This window comes from Lampetra fluviatilis, chromosome 9, assembly GCF_964198595.1.
Source record: "Lampetra fluviatilis chromosome 9, kcLamFluv1.1, whole genome shotgun sequence".
NCBI lineage: Eukaryota > Metazoa > Chordata > Hyperoartia > Petromyzontiformes > Petromyzontidae > Lampetra > Lampetra fluviatilis.
In genome coordinates this window covers 13903691-13921458 of record NC_136283.1, presented here as the reverse complement: position 1 = coordinate 13921458, position 17768 = coordinate 13903691, and the positions used below count along the sequence as shown (strand labels likewise).

General features: G+C 52.9%; 2 protein-coding genes across 7 annotated transcripts in view; one reads left to right on the top strand and one right to left on the bottom strand.

Annotated features, from left to right (window-relative positions):
- Positions 1–17768, top strand: part of P4HA1 (prolyl 4-hydroxylase subunit alpha 1) — a 38612-nt gene that overhangs the window by 18308 nt on the left and 2536 nt on the right. For 5 of the 6 annotated variants that reach the window (XM_078859866.1, XM_078859864.1, XM_078859865.1 and 2 more), the window contains 8 exons: positions 1001–1167; positions 1729–1905; positions 8038–8108; positions 10366–10465; positions 11880–11933; positions 13308–13373; positions 13833–13901; positions 15433–15529. In XM_078859866.1, coding sequence (XP_078715992.1) covers positions 1001–1167; positions 1729–1905; positions 8038–8108; positions 10366–10465; positions 11880–11933; positions 13308–13373; positions 13833–13901; positions 15433–15529 — 801 coding nt within the window. Of the gene's footprint in view, positions 1–1000; positions 1168–1728; positions 1906–8037; positions 8109–10365; positions 10466–11879; positions 11934–12087; positions 12142–13307; positions 13374–13832; positions 13902–15432; positions 15530–17768 lie in introns of all 6 variants that reach the window. The other variant, XM_078859868.1, reaches the window with a different exon arrangement.
- The window catches only part of LOC144934233 (toll-like receptor 3), a 41527-nt gene continuing 30119 nt past the window's right edge, over positions 6361–17768 (bottom strand). The window contains exon 8 of the mRNA XM_078859857.1: positions 6361–7419. The gene's annotated coding sequence lies outside the window, so the exon portion shown is untranslated. The remainder of the gene's footprint in view (positions 7420–17768) is intronic.

Genomic DNA, 17768 nt, shown 5'->3' with positions numbered 1-17768 from the left:
GACTGGCAGATGGACCACCTGTGCCCCCTACTGTGCCAATGCACACAGACACACGCACGCTCACGCACTGAACAACAACAACCGCCCTTCACCACTAAGTGGCGGTGACGTCACCACGTCGCTTGTCCCACGATAGGTGCACTTTGAGGCCATGTGAAGTGTCAAAGGCCCGCTGGCAGGAGGTCATGGAACAGGGGCGAGATGTTAACTACCTCGCCTGGTATGCAGGAGGGGTTTTGGGGGCTTTATTCCGACCCTGACGCCTGCTGTATATTTTGAGTTTTCGGGGTGTCTGTTTCCCCGTGGTCGCGTGGATTTTTCTCCGGGTCTCCAGTTTATCCCTCCACATTTAGAATCATAACATGTGTTTACAGTATGTGGCTACTGCTATAAATTCCCACATGATGATAAGCCCACTTCGTTGAGCTATCATTTGTGACCAGGTTGCTTCTGAAAAAGAGCTATATAGCTCAGTGGGCCTTACCTGGTAAAATAAACAAAAATAGCTTTATTTATTTTCAAATTGGGGGGCCCCACATACACAGTATTATTTACCCTATTGAGGCCACAGTGTTATTGACGAAAGCATTGATTGGTTTGTCCTACGTCGTGGACCACTTTTGAAATTTCTCAGCCAAGGGATGGAGCTCATCTACACGCAAGTAGCCAGCCGTGCTAATCGCAGGTGCAGGGGAAGGACAACAAACTAAACACAAAAAGCAGTTCTAAAGAAATGAGTTTTCAGTCTAGATTTAAAAGTGCATAGCAGCTTCACAGGACCACGAGCGAGCGAGAGAAAGAGAGATGGACTCGGCTCGGAGAGGCCCTCATCCGGCAGTGGATTGTCAGGATGGAAAAAACGGGTTGGGCGGCATTGGGTCAGGCCTGACGGGACAGGTCGCGGGGGTCGCGACGGCCGGGGCCCGGTTGGGATGGATGGGGTCCTGGGGCGGTCCTGACCGTGACCGTGGCTTTGCCTCCTCTGCTCCTGTCGCCGCAGACCCCGGGCACCAGCGCGCGCAGGGCAACGTGCGCTACTTCGACTACGTGCTGGAGCAGAAGAGGAAGTCGGGCAACACCTCGAAGGTGGAGGCGAGCCGCCCGCCCGACGCTTACCCCGAGCGCTACGCCTACGAGAAGCTGTGCCGCGGGGAGGGCATCAAGATGGTGCGGAGATGATCGAGCGGACGCACACAAGCACACGAAGATAAAGATCCCCCCCCCTGTATAGCCTTAACAGACTGTAGGGGCAAGTGCTGTTAACGAGCACCTATGAAGGCCGGCACGGCACACGAGGGGTGGGCGACCAGCACCACGCCTGCCTTCGTTTCCCCAGTGGCGATGTTTACAGAATCAGAATCTTATTCCTGGAGAAATCCGATGAGCTATGAAGCTGTCCAGCCTCATTTGAGGCTGAGTCGGCCGAGGGGAGTCCCATGACCGGTTCAGATAATCATCACTGGTGTTGTCCGTAAGCTAAAATTGAACCTGGGTCGCTGGGTTCATAGCACGGCGTGCTAACCGCTACACTTTGACCCCTTCGTGCGCCGTACCGGCCTTCATAGGCTCTGCACGCTAACGACACTTGCCTCAACAATCTATTGAGGCTGTATGGGGCCGGGGATACTTTCATCCAGCAGTGGATAGATTACGGCCGCAGCTGCTGCTCATCGACGGACGATAACGACGCTGGCGTGCGTCGTGCGCTCTCCCCTCTCCCCGTGGCAGACGTCGAGGAGGCGAAGGCGCCTGAGCTGCCGCTTCCAGGACGGCGGGCGAAACCCGCGGCTGCTGCTGTCGCCGGCGCGCGAGGAGGAGGAGTGGGACCGCCCGCGCATCGTGCGCTACCACGGCGTGATCAGCGACGGCGAGATGCAGCGCATCAAGGAGCTCGCCAAGCCGCGGGTGAGCACGGGAGTTGGCGTTCGTCGGGACGGTGCGAGGCTCGCGTCGGCCGTGCCAGAGCCACCGGGCTGGTGACGATGAGGTCCTTGTCTCGAGCCCTCGGATCCGCTGCCTCCATGGGTAAAATATTATTTGATACGATGACTGATTGGCCGCACGGAGAACCGTCACAACACTGGAGTGGCTGGCCCGGCATTCTGACGTGCGGTGTGAGCCTCCTGAGTAAGAACTTTTATATTGCACACTCTTTATGAGTCCCATTCCTGAACCACCTCTACATTTATTTCACTCGCAACCTCGAGCAAGTCCAGTCATGCACTGGGATTGCGCTGCTCGGTAAAGCCTCGCTGGGCTACCAACTAAACTTTGTATTTTACCAGGCAAGGCCCACTGAACTATGACTCCCACTGATAGCTCACCAAAGTGGCTTATCATCACGTGGATATTTATATCAGCCAAATACTCTGGACGCGTGTTTCTAAACGTGGAGGGAAAAACCGGAGGACCCGAAGAAAAATCCACGCAACCACGGGGGGAAGAGACAGGAAACTCCAAATATACAGCAGCCGTCAAGGTCAGGATCGAACCTACGACCTCCTGTATACCAAGCGAGGTAGTTAACATCTCGCCGCCACTGCCACTCCCACCTACCACCACCCTCCCCCCTCCACCACAACCCCCCGGGGGAGGGGCGTCTGGAATTCAGAGCGACCGCTGGCGAAACTAAACGCTCCTCTCTCAGGAATGTTGGGCCGAGGCTCGGTTACCGGGCGACGCGAATGCCTCGACTATTGCGCCGCGGTGGCGAGATGTTATAACCACCTTACCTGGCATGCAGGAGGTAGTGGGTTCAATCCCAACCCTGAAGCCTGCTGTTTTATTTGCAGTTTGTGGATTTTCCCCCGGGTCCTCGGGTTTTCTCCTCCACATTTAGAATCAACATCACGCGTTTAAGAGTATTTGGCGATGGTAAGCCCACTTCGTTGAGCTGTCGTTTGGCGAGGCCGCTTCTGAAAAAGGAGCTACATAGCTCAGTGGGCCATACCTGCTAAAATCTAAATAGTTTCTAGTTAAGTTTTTATTCACGAGGGCCTCTCCGCGACCGCCATCCCCCCCACCCCTCGGCGGCTGCGGCACAGCCGGCGAGCGGAGCGGTACGCGAAAATCTAGGGCAAAGGTGACGTGACGAGCGTAAACAAAGTTACCGTGTGGGGGGCATCCCCACCGAGTAACAACGGGGAGAGCTGCGGACGCCAACCGTGGCAGAGAGCCACTTGGGGCTCGAGGCGGCAGCGGTTTGTACAGTTGACCCGCCGCCAGACTGTTACCGTGACCTTTACCGCACCACTGTTGTAAACAATCTGAACCAAGGCCTCGTTGACAGTGGCGTAGTAGCCGACAAGATCATCCAGCAGTGGACTTGATCGCGGCTGACGATGACGACGATTACGACGATTGCGATGACGACGGATTTCTACTTCTTTCACATTGCGTTTGAATGAACAAAAAAAATACGAGTGGGTCACAATAGCGTGTTTAACGTTGCGAGCCATCTCACGGCATCCGGGGAGGGGGGGGTGGGAGCTGAGTGGAGTTGGCTCGTTCCTCCAGATTGCGCGAATTTGCACCGGGCAGTTCTCGTATGTCCTGATGCACTCACCGCATTCACAGTTCGGTGGCTCCCTGATCTATTGACCTATTGATGACGGATCAAGTTCCAGATAACCGTTCAAGGCCTGGGAACGCCACACCACCAATCGTTGACGCGCCCCGCCACTGCCGCTACCGCTGCTGCCGCTGCTGCTGCAAGTGAACTCGCTCACAATGGGGTGGGCAGGCACAGGGTGGGGGGGAGTCTAGTGATGTGTGTACAGTATGTTGAACTTCTTTCGCACCGTATGTAGCCAACCGCGCTAATCAAAGGTGCGGGGGGAAGGACAACAAACTAAAAACAAAAAGCAGTTCTAAAGAAATGAGTTTCAATCAGGATGATTTATAAGTGCATAGCTCCAGTGGCTTCCTAACATCGGAAGGAAGAGCGTTCCAGACGGCCGCAGAAGCGCATCAGAAAGGGTGCGATGCGGTGCCCGTCTTTGTTCGATGGCCATCCAAAAGCCGCTGCTGCGAGGAGGACCGTAGTTTGCGTGATGGTTTATGCTCCTTGACGAAATCAGCAAGATATTGTCGTTAATTTGCGGCAAGCACTTTGTGTGTAATAGCGCAACCTCATAATGTATTCGTTCAGCAACCGGAAGCCAATGCAGCTCGGCGAGCACTGGACAGACACGGTCGGATCTTGCAGTGCCCGTCACGACGCGTGCCAGCGATGAAGCGATAATGATGACGGCGGCGGCGGCGATGCCGGTAGCTCAGAGCCACTGATGGCGATCTCGCCACTGGGCCCCCGTTGTGTGCTGTGCGTCGGCTGCAGTTGCAGAGAGCCACCGTTAAAAACCCGCAGACGGGCGTGCTAGAAACGGCCGACTATAGGGTGAGCAAGAGGTAAGCTACCCGAGCACCGCCAGCCGCGGGCGGGGCCCTTCTCTCCCTCCTCTTCGCTGTTCCCATTGGCGACTCCTCAGGGAATCCGTCGAGAGCTGCTGCAGCAAGTCGGCGCGTGCGGCTTGACGGCGCGTTTGCGTACACGGGGGGGGACGGATTGTTTGGCGGTGGTGCACAAGCGCAAACGACGACGCAAACTCGACCCGTTGGGTCAACAACGCTGCGGCCTTGAAGGTGATGATATAAACAACGTGGCGACATGTCGGGCAATGGCCCTCCTTCTTGAACTTATGTTGCTAAATACGAAGGAGACTTCGCAGCGATGACACTCCGCTGCTCCTGACACGCTTCTCTAGCTTGGCCACCTGCATGCAGAAGTGGAGCTGAATCTACATCTGCCGCCCCACGAAAGAAGAAGACTTATGTTCCATGCAGAAGGGACATTGCCCGAAACGTCACCGATTACACATATTTCATTTTAATTCCGCAGTGTTATTGACGAACGCGTTGAGTTTCATATCCAAGGACTCCTCTACTACGAACTTTCAGAGGTACAAACAAATCTGTCCATATGTCCAGTTGGCTTGTAAGATCAACCGCCGCGCAGTTGATGGCGGTGGTGGCATCTACAGAACATAAAGAACCAGTGGCATCTACATCTGATCCTTATGGCGGTACCCCGGGGTCTCAAATAATACAAACTATCCGAGGCAATTAAATATTTTATTTCTGGGACACTATTTTTTCCAGGGGTGTTACTTAACTCCGCGACTGGGGCACCAATCAATCCTAAATCAGTGCCACACTCCGCGATGTAGAAACGCCAAACATTAGCATAAAAAAATGAGTTTTCAACAAATTCAACTTTGAATAGTGCATCGTGTAACAGCTCGTCGAGATGAGTCGACTGCCGCATCGCCGACCATCAACAGACTAAAAATTACTGCATCACGGACATTATGCGAGAGCCGGGGCACTGGTACCCCGGGGTACCGCCATAAGGTTCATCTGCAGAACGTGGAAAACCAGTGGTATCTACATCTACAGAAGATTATACGACTTTTAAAGCCGTGGCCCATGTTTGGTGTACATGCCGTACAACACGTTTGGAATTGAGTAAAGTTGGACTTACGAACAGACCTCCGGAACCTAACTCGTTCGTACATAGCGGAGTCCCAGTACGTGCACACATACACACGTGTGTATACGTCGTACGTAGCGGAGTCCCAGTACGTGCACACACACGTGTGTATACGTTGTCGTACGTAGCGGAGTCCCTGTACGTGCACACACGTGTGTATACGTTGTCGTACGTAGCGGAGTCCCTGTGCGTGCACACACACGTGTGTATACGTTGTCGTACGTAGCGGAGTCCCAGTACGTGCACACACACGTGTGTATACGTTGTCGTGCGTAGCGGAGTCCCTGTACGTGCACACACACGTGTGTATACGTTGTCGTACATAGCGGAGTCCCTGTACGTGCATACACACGTGTGTATACGTTGTCGTGCGTAGCGGAGTCCCTGTACGTGCACACACACGTGTGTATACGTTGTCGTACATAGCGGAGTCCCTGTACGTGCATACACACGTGTGTATACGTTGTCGTGCGTAGCGGAGTCCCTGTACGTGCACACACACGTGTGTATACGTTGTCGTACGTAGCGGAGTCCCTGTGCGTGCACACACGTGTGTATACGTTGTCGTACGTAGCCGGCGCGTTGTGCTCGCTCTGAGCGGAGGCTCTCTGCGACGGCTCTCAACAGCGCCAACGTCTCTTAAGAGGAGGTGCTCGTCCAGGCTGAGCCACTTGAGAATTAGAATCAGAATATTGATACTGGAGAAATCCGATGAGCTATTAAGCTCTGTTTTTCACAGGTGTGCATTCCGGGGGGCACGGGGTCAGAGCGTTACAACAACAACAACAACAACAAACAATACAACAACAATAATCAATACAACAACAATAAACAATACAAAAACCACAGCAGGAGTGCAAAGTATAGGAAAGGTAAACAAATCACGTACAAATAAAATCAAATAAAACGTAGAGCGAAGGTCATTCCGATTATTTATTTATTATTATTGGTTACGTTTTTATCAGGCGCAGCAGCAGACCCAACAGAGGGCTTCAGAGTGCCCAGCAGTAACATTTAAAACAAAAACACAAACAAAAGCAACGCACGGCCGGCATGCCGTGCGTGCAACTCGCAGCCGTGAAACGACTCTTCACTCCCCGTCCCACGCCGCCGGCCTTGCGACATTACGGATGAAATCACGATTCCGTCCCGAAGAAAACCCTCTTCGTTTTTGGTTCCGTCTCTCCTCTCCTGTCCGTTTCATTTGCTACCGTCTTCCGTGTCCCACATCGACTGTGTCGTCTCACCTCGACTGTGTCACTCGTCTTACGGGCTCCTCTACACTGTTTCCCCTTGTCCTATTAGGGGCACCACGGTGGGCGAGATGTTAACTACCTCGCCTAGTATGCAGGAGGTCGTGGGTTCGATCCTGACCCTGACGACGCCTGTATATTTGGAGCCTGCGTGTCTCTCTCCCCGTGGTCGCGTGCATTTTTCTCCAGGTCCACCGGTTTTTCCCTCTACATTTATGAACATGCTTTTAGGGTATTTGGCTGCTTTAACTGTCTACGTGATAAGCCACTAGAGCTACCACGTGTGGCCAGATCGCTTCTGTAAAAGAGCTCTATAGGTTTTTGGGCCTTACCCGGCAAAATTTAAAATATTTTAGTTCATGCCCTGCCTCGTTCTCTTTGTCTCATCTGCCCCGTCTTGTTGACCGATCTTGTCTATTCTTTCTCATTTGTCTGATCTCTTCTCTCCTGCATCATCTGTCCCGTCTCCTCTGTCCTGTCTAGAATGTCCCGTCTCATCCATTCTATCTTACAAGCTCCGTCACGTCCATTGCCGACTTGTCTTCAACTGAACATTTTACGTAGATTTGCAGGCACTAGAATCGATTCTAATCTACGAATATCTTCATCGGTAGATTCCTGCAATGCACATATACACAGTTCATATCATTAACTAGTCGTCCACGAGCAGAGTCGTAATCGTAATAATAATGAAGTGTGTTCTCTTATAACTCTCTTCCTGAAGAACACGCGTTATGGAAAGATCGAATTATAATAAAAAATATAAAATATGAGGGGTGAAGCACAGTCCGCGACAACACGCAGGCTGAACAAAGACTCAGGCGCAGTGGGAAGCATCCAGCAGCATCCCACCGCCTTGTCGTGTGATGATCCTACGCCGAGGCAGCCGTACAACCGCCGCCTATTCCTGCCCGCGTTGCGACGTAGTTCTGTAACCAATTCGCATACGCGTTATAAAAAATGTATTCCCAAATATATTGATCGCATTATATCCAATTTGCGTCATGAAAACCGTGCGTTGTAGAACGGACTGCAGCTATAACTGGAAGCGCTCGCAAGGGAAGGGTGGCAGTTGTTAATATCGGCGGTGGTGGCAATGGGTAGAGGCCAGTCAGACGAGCACCTCCTGTGGAGAATGGAGCGGCCGTCCACTGCTGCTGCTGCTGCTGCTACCGTAGTGGTAGGTGGCCTCGCTGCTCGCTGCTAACGCAGCTGTCTGATTGGTTGCTTTCACAGCTGAGGAGGGCAACGATCTCCAACCCGCTCACGGGCGTGCTGGAGACAGCCCCCTACAGAATTAGCAAGAGGTGAGTGAAGAATCCAACCCAAAAAAACTAAAACGTGAATACTAACGGCTCGAAAAACAAACAACACGTGCAAAATGTTCAACCGTGGCCTAATGTTCTAACCCTGCGTTGGAACGATCTTGATGAAAGCAATCGATCAGACGTTCGCTTCGCCAGCGAGTTCTGCTGTCCTCCGCATGTTGACCGATGCTTCTGCTGCTACTCCTGCTGCGTTAAATACGAATCGGGAGACCACGTTTGACGATTGCCCACGTGCGTGGGATGCCGCGTGTGATTTATTCTTTTCTCGCTGATTAATATATTTTTTTTACAAAAGAGGCGCAGAGCTAGTTTGAATGAGCTTTGCTTGCTTTGCCCTTCTCACAGCTTCGCCAAATCACAGCCCCCGACTTCTTTCTAACCCCCACCTTGCCACTCCCCCCCCTCCCCACCTCTTTCTACAGAGACGATTGAAAATTTGCGTGTGTTTGCAAAGGTTGCCGTTTTCATTTGCATTTCCAAAAGTAATAAATGTTACTAAAGTCTTGAGAAAATTGCCCCCTAGGCTAAAGGAAAAAAGGAGATAAATACAGCAGATGGTGATTGATTGAGGTGAGATGGCTAGGGTGTAATGTGTGCCAAGACGCTGGGGTAATTCAAGCGGCCCCCGATTCTAAAATGCAAGTCGTTAACACATCTCCCCTGCGCACTCGGCCGCCACGGCGGTGAGATGTTAACTACCTCGCTAGGTATACAGGAGGTCGTGGGTTCGATCCCGTCCCCTGACGCCCGCTGTATTTTTGGAGTTTGCGTGTCCTTCCCGTGGTCGCGTGGATTTTTCTCCAGGTCCACCGGTTATTCCCTCCACATTTAAAATCAACGTGCGTTAAAAGTATTTGGCTGCTATACATTTTCTCGCAATAAGCCACTTCGTTGAGCTATCATTTGTGGCCAGGTCACTTCTGAAAAAAGAGCAACATAGCTCAGTGGGCCTTACCTGGTAAAATAAAAAATATATTTTTTAGTAACGTTCCATTCCCGTGAGCCCCAGAAATTCCGTGGTTTTCGAGGAGGTGACGGGAACTCCAGCCGCCCATGCTACACCGCGAGAGCCACCACGATCCCGCGAGCTCGTGCAGTGCTGCGCCTGCTAAACATTATTTTTACATTTATTAGCAGGGGTGGGAATTGTCAGTGCCAGACGCTGTGGAAATGACGCGTCGTAAAACGTCCAAAGGCGCCGGCTGCTACATGGTGAAGACCTTTACGACGATGGCACTTCCTGCACGCCGACTAGGCGGAGAGGGTGGAATTGAGGTCAAACACCCTGGCACACACCCATGGCACACCTGTTGGATTCGAGCGGGGAAGTTGCCGATCGTAAAACCCACCCCGGTTACCGCACGGCCGACTGCCAAAGCACTGCGTCGACGCTTTTTCCCATTCAAGGGCGTTCTAGAGCGGTGGTACGCAGCAAAAGCGGCTTCAAAATGGGCAGCCCTGCCGCTTAAATCATTGTGGTGCGCTGGAGCGTTGAGCACGGGGGTTCTGGTCAGCCGAGTGCCCTCGGAACAACGCCAAATTGCACCGCACGTGCGTGGTAACGCGCTACAACCCCGACCGACTACGGCGGTCAGTCGCCTCATTATCGCTCGTCCATCGGGACTGCCACGGTTGCCGTTTCCACCAATGTCACTCCTTCATTCCCTCCGCCCAGTGTTGAGGATTCGGTCTACCAGACCCGACTTTTCATATCATCCACACTGCAGGTCACAACAATACACTCATTCACCCACTCACACACTCACCCATCCACTTACGCACTCACTCACCCACTCGTCCACTCACTCACCCACTTACACACCCACTCACCCACTCGATCACCCACTGGATCCCCCACTGACACACCCACTCACCGACTCACCCATCCACTCACCCACTCGTTCACTCACTTGTTCACTCACCCACTCACCCACTCACACACCCACTCACCACACTGCACATCATCTCACTTCTCCGTTTGCTTCTTCCCTCGCACTGGAATTCCCTCCTCCCATCATCATCGTCAGTCTCTTTTCCCCAAGCTCTTACAACAATAACCTCGCTCATTTCAAGAAATCGGACTAACTCTTAATCTATTACACCTTCAATATTCAATGGTGCTGTTTGTTGCTGACCGCTACCCAATAATAACGGGGGGCTGGTGTGACCCCCGTGACGTGACCCACGTGACCCCCGTGACCCGCGTGACCCCCATGACCTCCGTGACCCCATGCAGCGCGTGGCTCGGCGAGGAAGAGGACCCCCTCATTGCTCGGCTCAACCAGAGGATCGAGGACGTCACGGGCCTCAACATGCGCACCGCCGAGGACTTACAGGTAGCGGCCGCGGGGCGGCTCCGCGGCCTGGTGACGGCCTCGTTCAGAGGGAGGGCGGAATGATTGACATGAGTGTCGAGTTGATTTTGTTTAACCCAGGTAGTAACTCGAGAGAGACCAGGACGAGCCATCGCGCGTCAAAGTGAGCCAGGGTCACCAAAATGACGGAAGGCAAACAGCGTAACGTGAAGCACGTCAAAGTCGGCGCAGCAGCAGCAGCAGCGGTGGCGGCGGCGACGACGACGAGCCAGATCGAAACCTGAGCCTAAAACAACCCGCGTCGCAGGAGAAATGGAAAATGCTGCGTAAACTTGGACCGTTATTATATTAAGTACATTTCCCGCGACGACAGTTGGCTTGGACAAATTACTTTAAATAATTGCTCACAAATAATTGTTGCTGAAACGTGAATATTGATGTAGGGTGACTTGCTGCGTAAACGGACGATGACGTGTATCAAATACGGGACGGTGCCGCCTACCGCCGCGACTGCAGCGTGCGACGTGTCACTGCTGAGGGCCATCGCGCTTACCCAGGACAGCCTCGCAGAGTCTCAGGACGTTTGGCCAATTCCTTTCTGTGTAGCGGCCACTAACAAGGCCTCGGGGTAGATCTCTGCGATGGGTTCAACGGAGCCGCGTCGCACGACGAGGGTTTGGTTGCTTGGCAACGGCGAGTTGAAGGAGGAGGGACGAGCGCGGCGTAAGCCGACTCGCGTGACCGCGTGTCTGCACGTGTCCACCGTGCGTGCGTGTGCACATGGGCCTCCCTTTTGTCAGTCCTCATGCGAGCTGTACTTTACCACGCCGGTCAGTGGGGATTGGGTGAAGTGAGGGAGGGGGGGGGCACGAACCGCTTCGGACATTGCTCGCCACCGGTGTTCGCCGTGGTCGGAAATCGATCTCGCGTAGCCGAATTTCGAGCGCTGCTCCTGCGCCGCTCCGCCGTACAGACTCGGTATCTTTATCCCGGAGAGATCAGTTGGATAATATTCTTAGGTTTTTTCGGTAAAGTCACGTAGGTAAAACATCAAAATTAATGAAAATAAAATAAAACTAAAATCACGACGTTTCGGAGGCAACACAAGTCTCCGTCATCAGGTGGGACCGTCACAGCCGAATTAGCTGCATCAAGTGATGCAGCTAATTCGGCTGTGACGTGACTTTACCGAAAAAACCTACTAATATGATTCCATGCAGTCACGAAAGCTTCAAATCTAGAATTAACAGTTGGATAATCACCGTGCAGTATTTTTTAAATCTGCACGCGCACACACGAACACGTGTCTGTGCACGCGCACGCACGCACACGCAGCCTGTACAAATGTGTGCCGGGTTCTTGACGCGGCTGCCCGCGGCGTCGAGCGCGCAGGGACCCCGATGGCGAGAGCTTTGTCCGTGTCGTCTCCTGACAGGTGGCAAATTACGGCATGGGCGGCCAGTACGAACCGCACTTTGATTTCGCCAGGGTAAGTGACGTCCGGTTCGGCCCATCGTCCGTTACATCCGTTTGTCCGCCCGCCCCCGTGCGTGTCCGTCCGTCCGTCCGCCTGTCTGTCTGCGCGTGCGTCCGCGCGTGCGTGCGCGTGTCTGTCTGCGTGTGTTTGTCTCGTCTGTCTGCAGGTGGCTAACTATGGGTTGGGGGGACAGTATGAACCCCACTTTGATTTTGTGACGGTGAGTATACGGGAGGGGGGGGGGGTAGGGACCCCTCGGGACCCCGCTTCAAGTGGCCTATTCAGCATTCAACGACGGCGTTCGTTAATGCTCATTAATCCGTCCTCGCAACGCGGATGGGAGGGGGGGCGCGTGGCCTCGTTCGCCGCGCTGCAGCGATTTGACGTCGCGACGCGTCGACGGGCCGACGCGTCCGTGTCCGCGGAGGAGGAAAGACGGCATTAATGCGCCAGCGATAGAGCCACTTCGCCGATGCCGCCCGTCGTTAAAGCCGCCGTTTGCTTTGCGGATAGGGCGTGACATTCGTTTTCGGGTCCGGAATGAATGTCCCCCTTTGCTGCCAGCTGGCAAAGCCGACTTGCTTTGATGAGAGAAGGTTCTGTCGGCATGCTAACTCTGCATCCGAGCCGAGTTGCCTGGAACAGCCATCCGAACGACGAGCAGAGAGGGGGATTGATGTCCTCCCGACGATGCCACAATCCACGCTTTCACGTGTGCCCACGGCCCCCACTGACGGAGAGCCATTGGAGATATCATTTCAAATCTAGATTGATATCATTTCCGTCTATTATGTATATTCAACATTTGCCGGACGTGAATTTGGGCTGGGGTGTCGATAAAAAACCGTAAGCAAAATGGATTTTGATGTCTTTAAAGGGGCAGACTGCACGCTCTGGCAGTTGTAGACGATGCCAGGTGAACGCAGCTGGGGGTTAAACCGTGAAGCTTGCGGAGGGTGGCCCGGCAGTTAGCCGCTCGCTACACACACACGCTGCTCCACACACACACTCCACACACATTGCCACTCCACACACATGCCGCTCCATGCATGCACACTCTACTCCACAAACGCGCACACACGCCGCTTGTAAAGCTTTACGGTCGCAATGTTTTGGCTTTACTTGCGCTGAGCAGCAATTTCTTTCCGCTTTTTAAACAAACTTTAGTTATTCGAAACCCGTTTGCTTGTAATGTGGCATTGTGAGAATTATTTTTGACTTTGTTCAATTTGAGTTCACGAGCATAATAATCAAATTGCAACGACTTCACCTACTTGTACAGTGCAGGCATGTGAAGTAGACAAAAAAAAATGGAATTAAAAGTAAAGAAGCGGGGAGGTGCCAACTGGTTTGTGTTCACTAACCCCCGTGTCGTGTTTCTCACAGAAAGAGGAGCCAGACGCGTTCGAACGCCTGGGCACAGGAAACCGCATCGCGACATGGCTCTTCTACGTAAGATATTCCGTTTCTCGGTGTGTTCGCGTCTTATTCTACGTCACGTTTGGCTTTCTGTTTAAAGTGATGAATCCTAAGTTCGCCAGACCGAAACTTAGTTGATCGAATATTCTCCGGTCATCCTCGCAGCAGCCATCGAATAAAGACGCTCACCGCGTCGAGCGCTTTCAGATGCGCTTCTGCGGCCGTCTGGAATGCTCTTCCTTCCGATATTAAGAAGCCATTGGAGCTATGCACTTTATTAAGCTTTAAAACTAATTTCTGTGGAACTGTGTTTAGTTTGTTGTCCTTTCCCCCGCACCTCCGATTAGCATGGCTGGCTATGTACGGTGTGAGAGACGTTCAACGTACATACTCACGCCCGCGCATCTCCCACCCACGTCACCTCCTCTCCTCCTCCCGCATACCCCCCCCCCACCATCCTGCCCCCCCTCCTTTCCCACCACCCTACCACAGATGAGCGACGTGCCATCAGGTGGAGCGACCGTCTTCCCTGAAGTGGGTGCCTCGGTTATGCCCAAGAAGGTAAACGTGGCTCTGTGTACAGCTCGTGATCGTACCTCCCATTAGCACGGTTGACTACGTACGGTGCAAAAGGAGTTCGACACACACACATACATACATGACGTGTCATTCGTTCGTTCCAAGTCACTTAGATTGGGACAGAAATCACAATGATCGGAATCTTTATTTATCTCGGAGAAATCCGATGAGCTGTGAAGCTCTTTTTCACAGATGTCCAATAGGGGGGCGGGTCAGAAAGTTACAACAAATGATACAAAAACGAGTGGACAGTTACCTTCAGTTGTTTGGTGAAATACTTGCTCGGCCAATATGGATAACAAGTATGGACAATGGGAAATGAAACTAACGAACAAATGAATGTCAGAAGCGATGCATGCTGGGAATTAATAATGGCGCATGCCTACAAGTGTGGGGTGACTGAAAGGCTCCCTCTCTTGGCTGACCGGAGTGGCTGCATGGATGCGTCCCATATGACTGAACTAAAACTAAACTATTGTTTTACTTAAAGCTTTCGTGACTGCAGGAATTCATATACTTTGGGTCTTTCGGTAAAGTCACGTAGATAGTTTCAAAGAAAATAACAAAAAACTACGACGTTTCGATCGCAACACAAGCGGTCGCAACACAAGCGATCGAAACGCCGTCGTTTTTTGTTATTTTCTTTGAACCTATCTACGTGACTTTGCCGAAAGACCCAAAGAATATAAACTTTTTATTTTACCAGGTAAGGCCCACTGAGCAATACAGTTCTTTTTCAGAAGTGACCTGGCCACAAATGATAGCTCAACGAAGTGGCCGATCACGTGTAAATTTATAGCAGCCAAAATACCCCCGAATGCATATTTCTAAATGTGGAGGGAAGCGGATGACCCGGAGAAAAATCCACGCAACCCGAGGAGAGACACCGCAAACTACAAATATACAGCAGGCGTCAGGGTCGAGATTGAACCCACAACCTCCTGTATACCAGGCGAGGTAGTTAACATCTCGCCACCGTGGCGCCCTTATCAGGGGGGCCCCTGGCATCGGCTATTTACGCTCTCCCACCCCCCTGTCACTCCTGTCAATAGCACCGCTCACCTCGCACTGACCGTGCCCCGATTAGGGGGCCCTAAACTGTATCGAGCCCATGACCCCATCGCCCGAGGTGCAACCTCATCAGCATCTTGGGAGCTAAGCAGGTCTGAGCCTGGGCCATCACTCGGATTGGCAACCGCCATGCGGGGGCTACGTGGTGGGCTTACAGATGGCAGCGCAGCAATACCCGCTGTTGTACTCCGCTCCATCTGTGCTCTCCGCCTTTATCAACGTGCACTGAGCAGCGTGGCAAAGTATGGCCAAGTAACCCTCGCGTGGCGAGGTCATCGACGAGTGGATGGGCTGTGCTCTGACGCAGCAAGAATTGTACGGATGAGATGGAGAAAGCCGAATTTTTTGACAGCTCGCGTCGTTCAGACTTTGCCGTGGCCCCTTAAAAATAACGCGACGTCGGGCTAAAGCGATCATACCTGCACGCTCTGCTTCCCCCCAGGGCACCGCCGTGTTCTGGTACAACCTGTTTGCGAGCGGAGAGGGCGACTACAGCACGCGGCACGCCGCCTGCCCCGTGCTCGTGGGCAACAAGTGGGGTGAGTCGCTTGGTCTCGCATGCTCACCCTCGCTCACCCTCGCTCATCCACCGCTCGCACGCGACGCAGTCCCCGTGACTCGCTCAAACAGTGGCGATTTATGGCTCCGGGTTGACGAGGCAACAGTCCGCCTCGGATTTTCCATTCGCTTGTGACAATGCTTTGTCTTGGATTCGCCGAGATGCAGAGAGACCCATAGTTGCACATGATGACCAAAGACTCGCACGCAGAGGCCCGTAGAGTCACACACAAACACTTGCAGATGCATGTACAGACCCATAAGTCTCGCACAGACACCCCATACACTTACGTACGTATGTTGAACTTCTTTTGCACCCTACGTAGCCAACCGTGCTGTGTAAGTCTACACAGACTCGCATAGAGACCCAGAGGCTGGAATGTGCTGGCAGCGGTTTTCGTTGCGAGCACTTACAGCCCCTACAGCCCCTACAGCCCCTACAGCCTCTACAGCCCCTACAGCCCCTACAGCTCCTACAGCCCCTACAGCCCCGACAGCCTCTACATCCCCTACAGCCCCTACAGCCTCTACAGCCCCTACAGCCCCTACAGCCCCTACAGCCTCTACAGCCCCTACAGCCCCTACAGCCCCTACAGCCCCTACAGCCCCTACAGCCCCTACAGCCCCAACAGCCCCTACAGCCTCTACAGCCCCTACAGTCCCTACAGCCCCTACAGCCCCTACAGCCTCTACAGCCCCTACAGCTCCTACAGCCCCTACAGCCCCTACAGCCTCTACAGCCCCTACAGCCTCTACAGCCCCTACAGCCCCTACAGCCTCTACAGCCCCTACAGCCCCTACAGCCCCTACAGCCCCTACAGCCTCTACAGCCCCTACAGCCCCTACAGCCCCTACAGCCCCTACAGCCTCTACAGCCCCTACAGCCTCTACAGCCCCTACAGCCCCTCGGGAGAGCTGCCCAGCACCGGTGCAGCAGCCGCGGTCACCGTAACCCCCCCACACGCTGCCTTTGCGTTCCACGGGTCAGTTAGTCCACCCTGCATGCGCTATCGCCCGAGACTGGGAAACCTGAGACGCACTTCGATGCCGCCTGCAACCTTTGGCCAAGAACCGCCAACCGCTCTCGACGAAGAGATTCTCTTGCGTGGCCGAGTGTTGTTGTCAAGGTGCACCTTAAGCTGTGGAGTGAACCTTTTTAAGTAATTCACAGGTAGACCAAGTTTTGACAACGTCTTTGCCCAATTCTTTTTATCCCAAAACCCGGCAAACTAAACGTAAAATGGCATTGCCCATTTCCACGCAGTGGCTAACACTGAAACACGTGAACCTCACTGACCATTTTTGGTTATCACCTCCGATTAGCACGGTTGCTACGTACGGTGCGAAATAAGTTCAACATACATACATACACGTTCCACAGCTGTTTCGCTGCCACTTCGATTTCGGTGGGGCTGTCGCCTGCCGCAGAGATATGCAGCCAGTCCACTTGCGACATTTGGTCGAACCCGACACCGCTGCTCGGGTAGAATTTGTGTTGCGGTGCGGTGAACAACAGAAGCCTTCAACTTCACACAGCCCTGAGCTGTACATACATACCGAGGCCTCTTGCACGGTCAGTGGCCAACCAAAATGTTCAGTGACAAACCACCTTTGGTCAGAGTTAAATCTACAAATGGTGAGTTAAATCTAACGGTAACTGTATATATCCACACCCAACTGTGTATCCGTGGCTCTGTATGCTCTGACACACTATACCTTATACAGGCAGACCCCACTATTACGACACAATATGTTCCTGGATACCCCGTCGTAAATCGAACCATATTTACCCATAGACCATAGAAACCGTAGAAACAGTAGAAACATCACTTGCCAGATATGCGTTTTCCTTTTATCAGCCGTATTTAACATGGTTTATTTGGTAAAATTCCACAAAAACACTCGGGAATAACAAAAGCTCCACGCCAAGTCCCATCGGAAAACCAGACTTACTCTGTTCAAATGTGTTCGGAGTTCTAAAATCAAGTTTCTGCATCATAAATCAATCTACGGTGGCATTATATGAACGTCGTAAATACAGAACCGTCATAAATCAGACCGTCGTAAACCGCAGACCGCCTGTGCTAACATAGGCCTTGATACGTAACGAATGTTTGGCCTTACACGGTATTATACCTGGCTCCTGTGGTGTCACTGTTGTACCATCCGTGGCACGTTTCACCACGGTGCAGTGTTCGGCGACACACGACCATTGTAGCT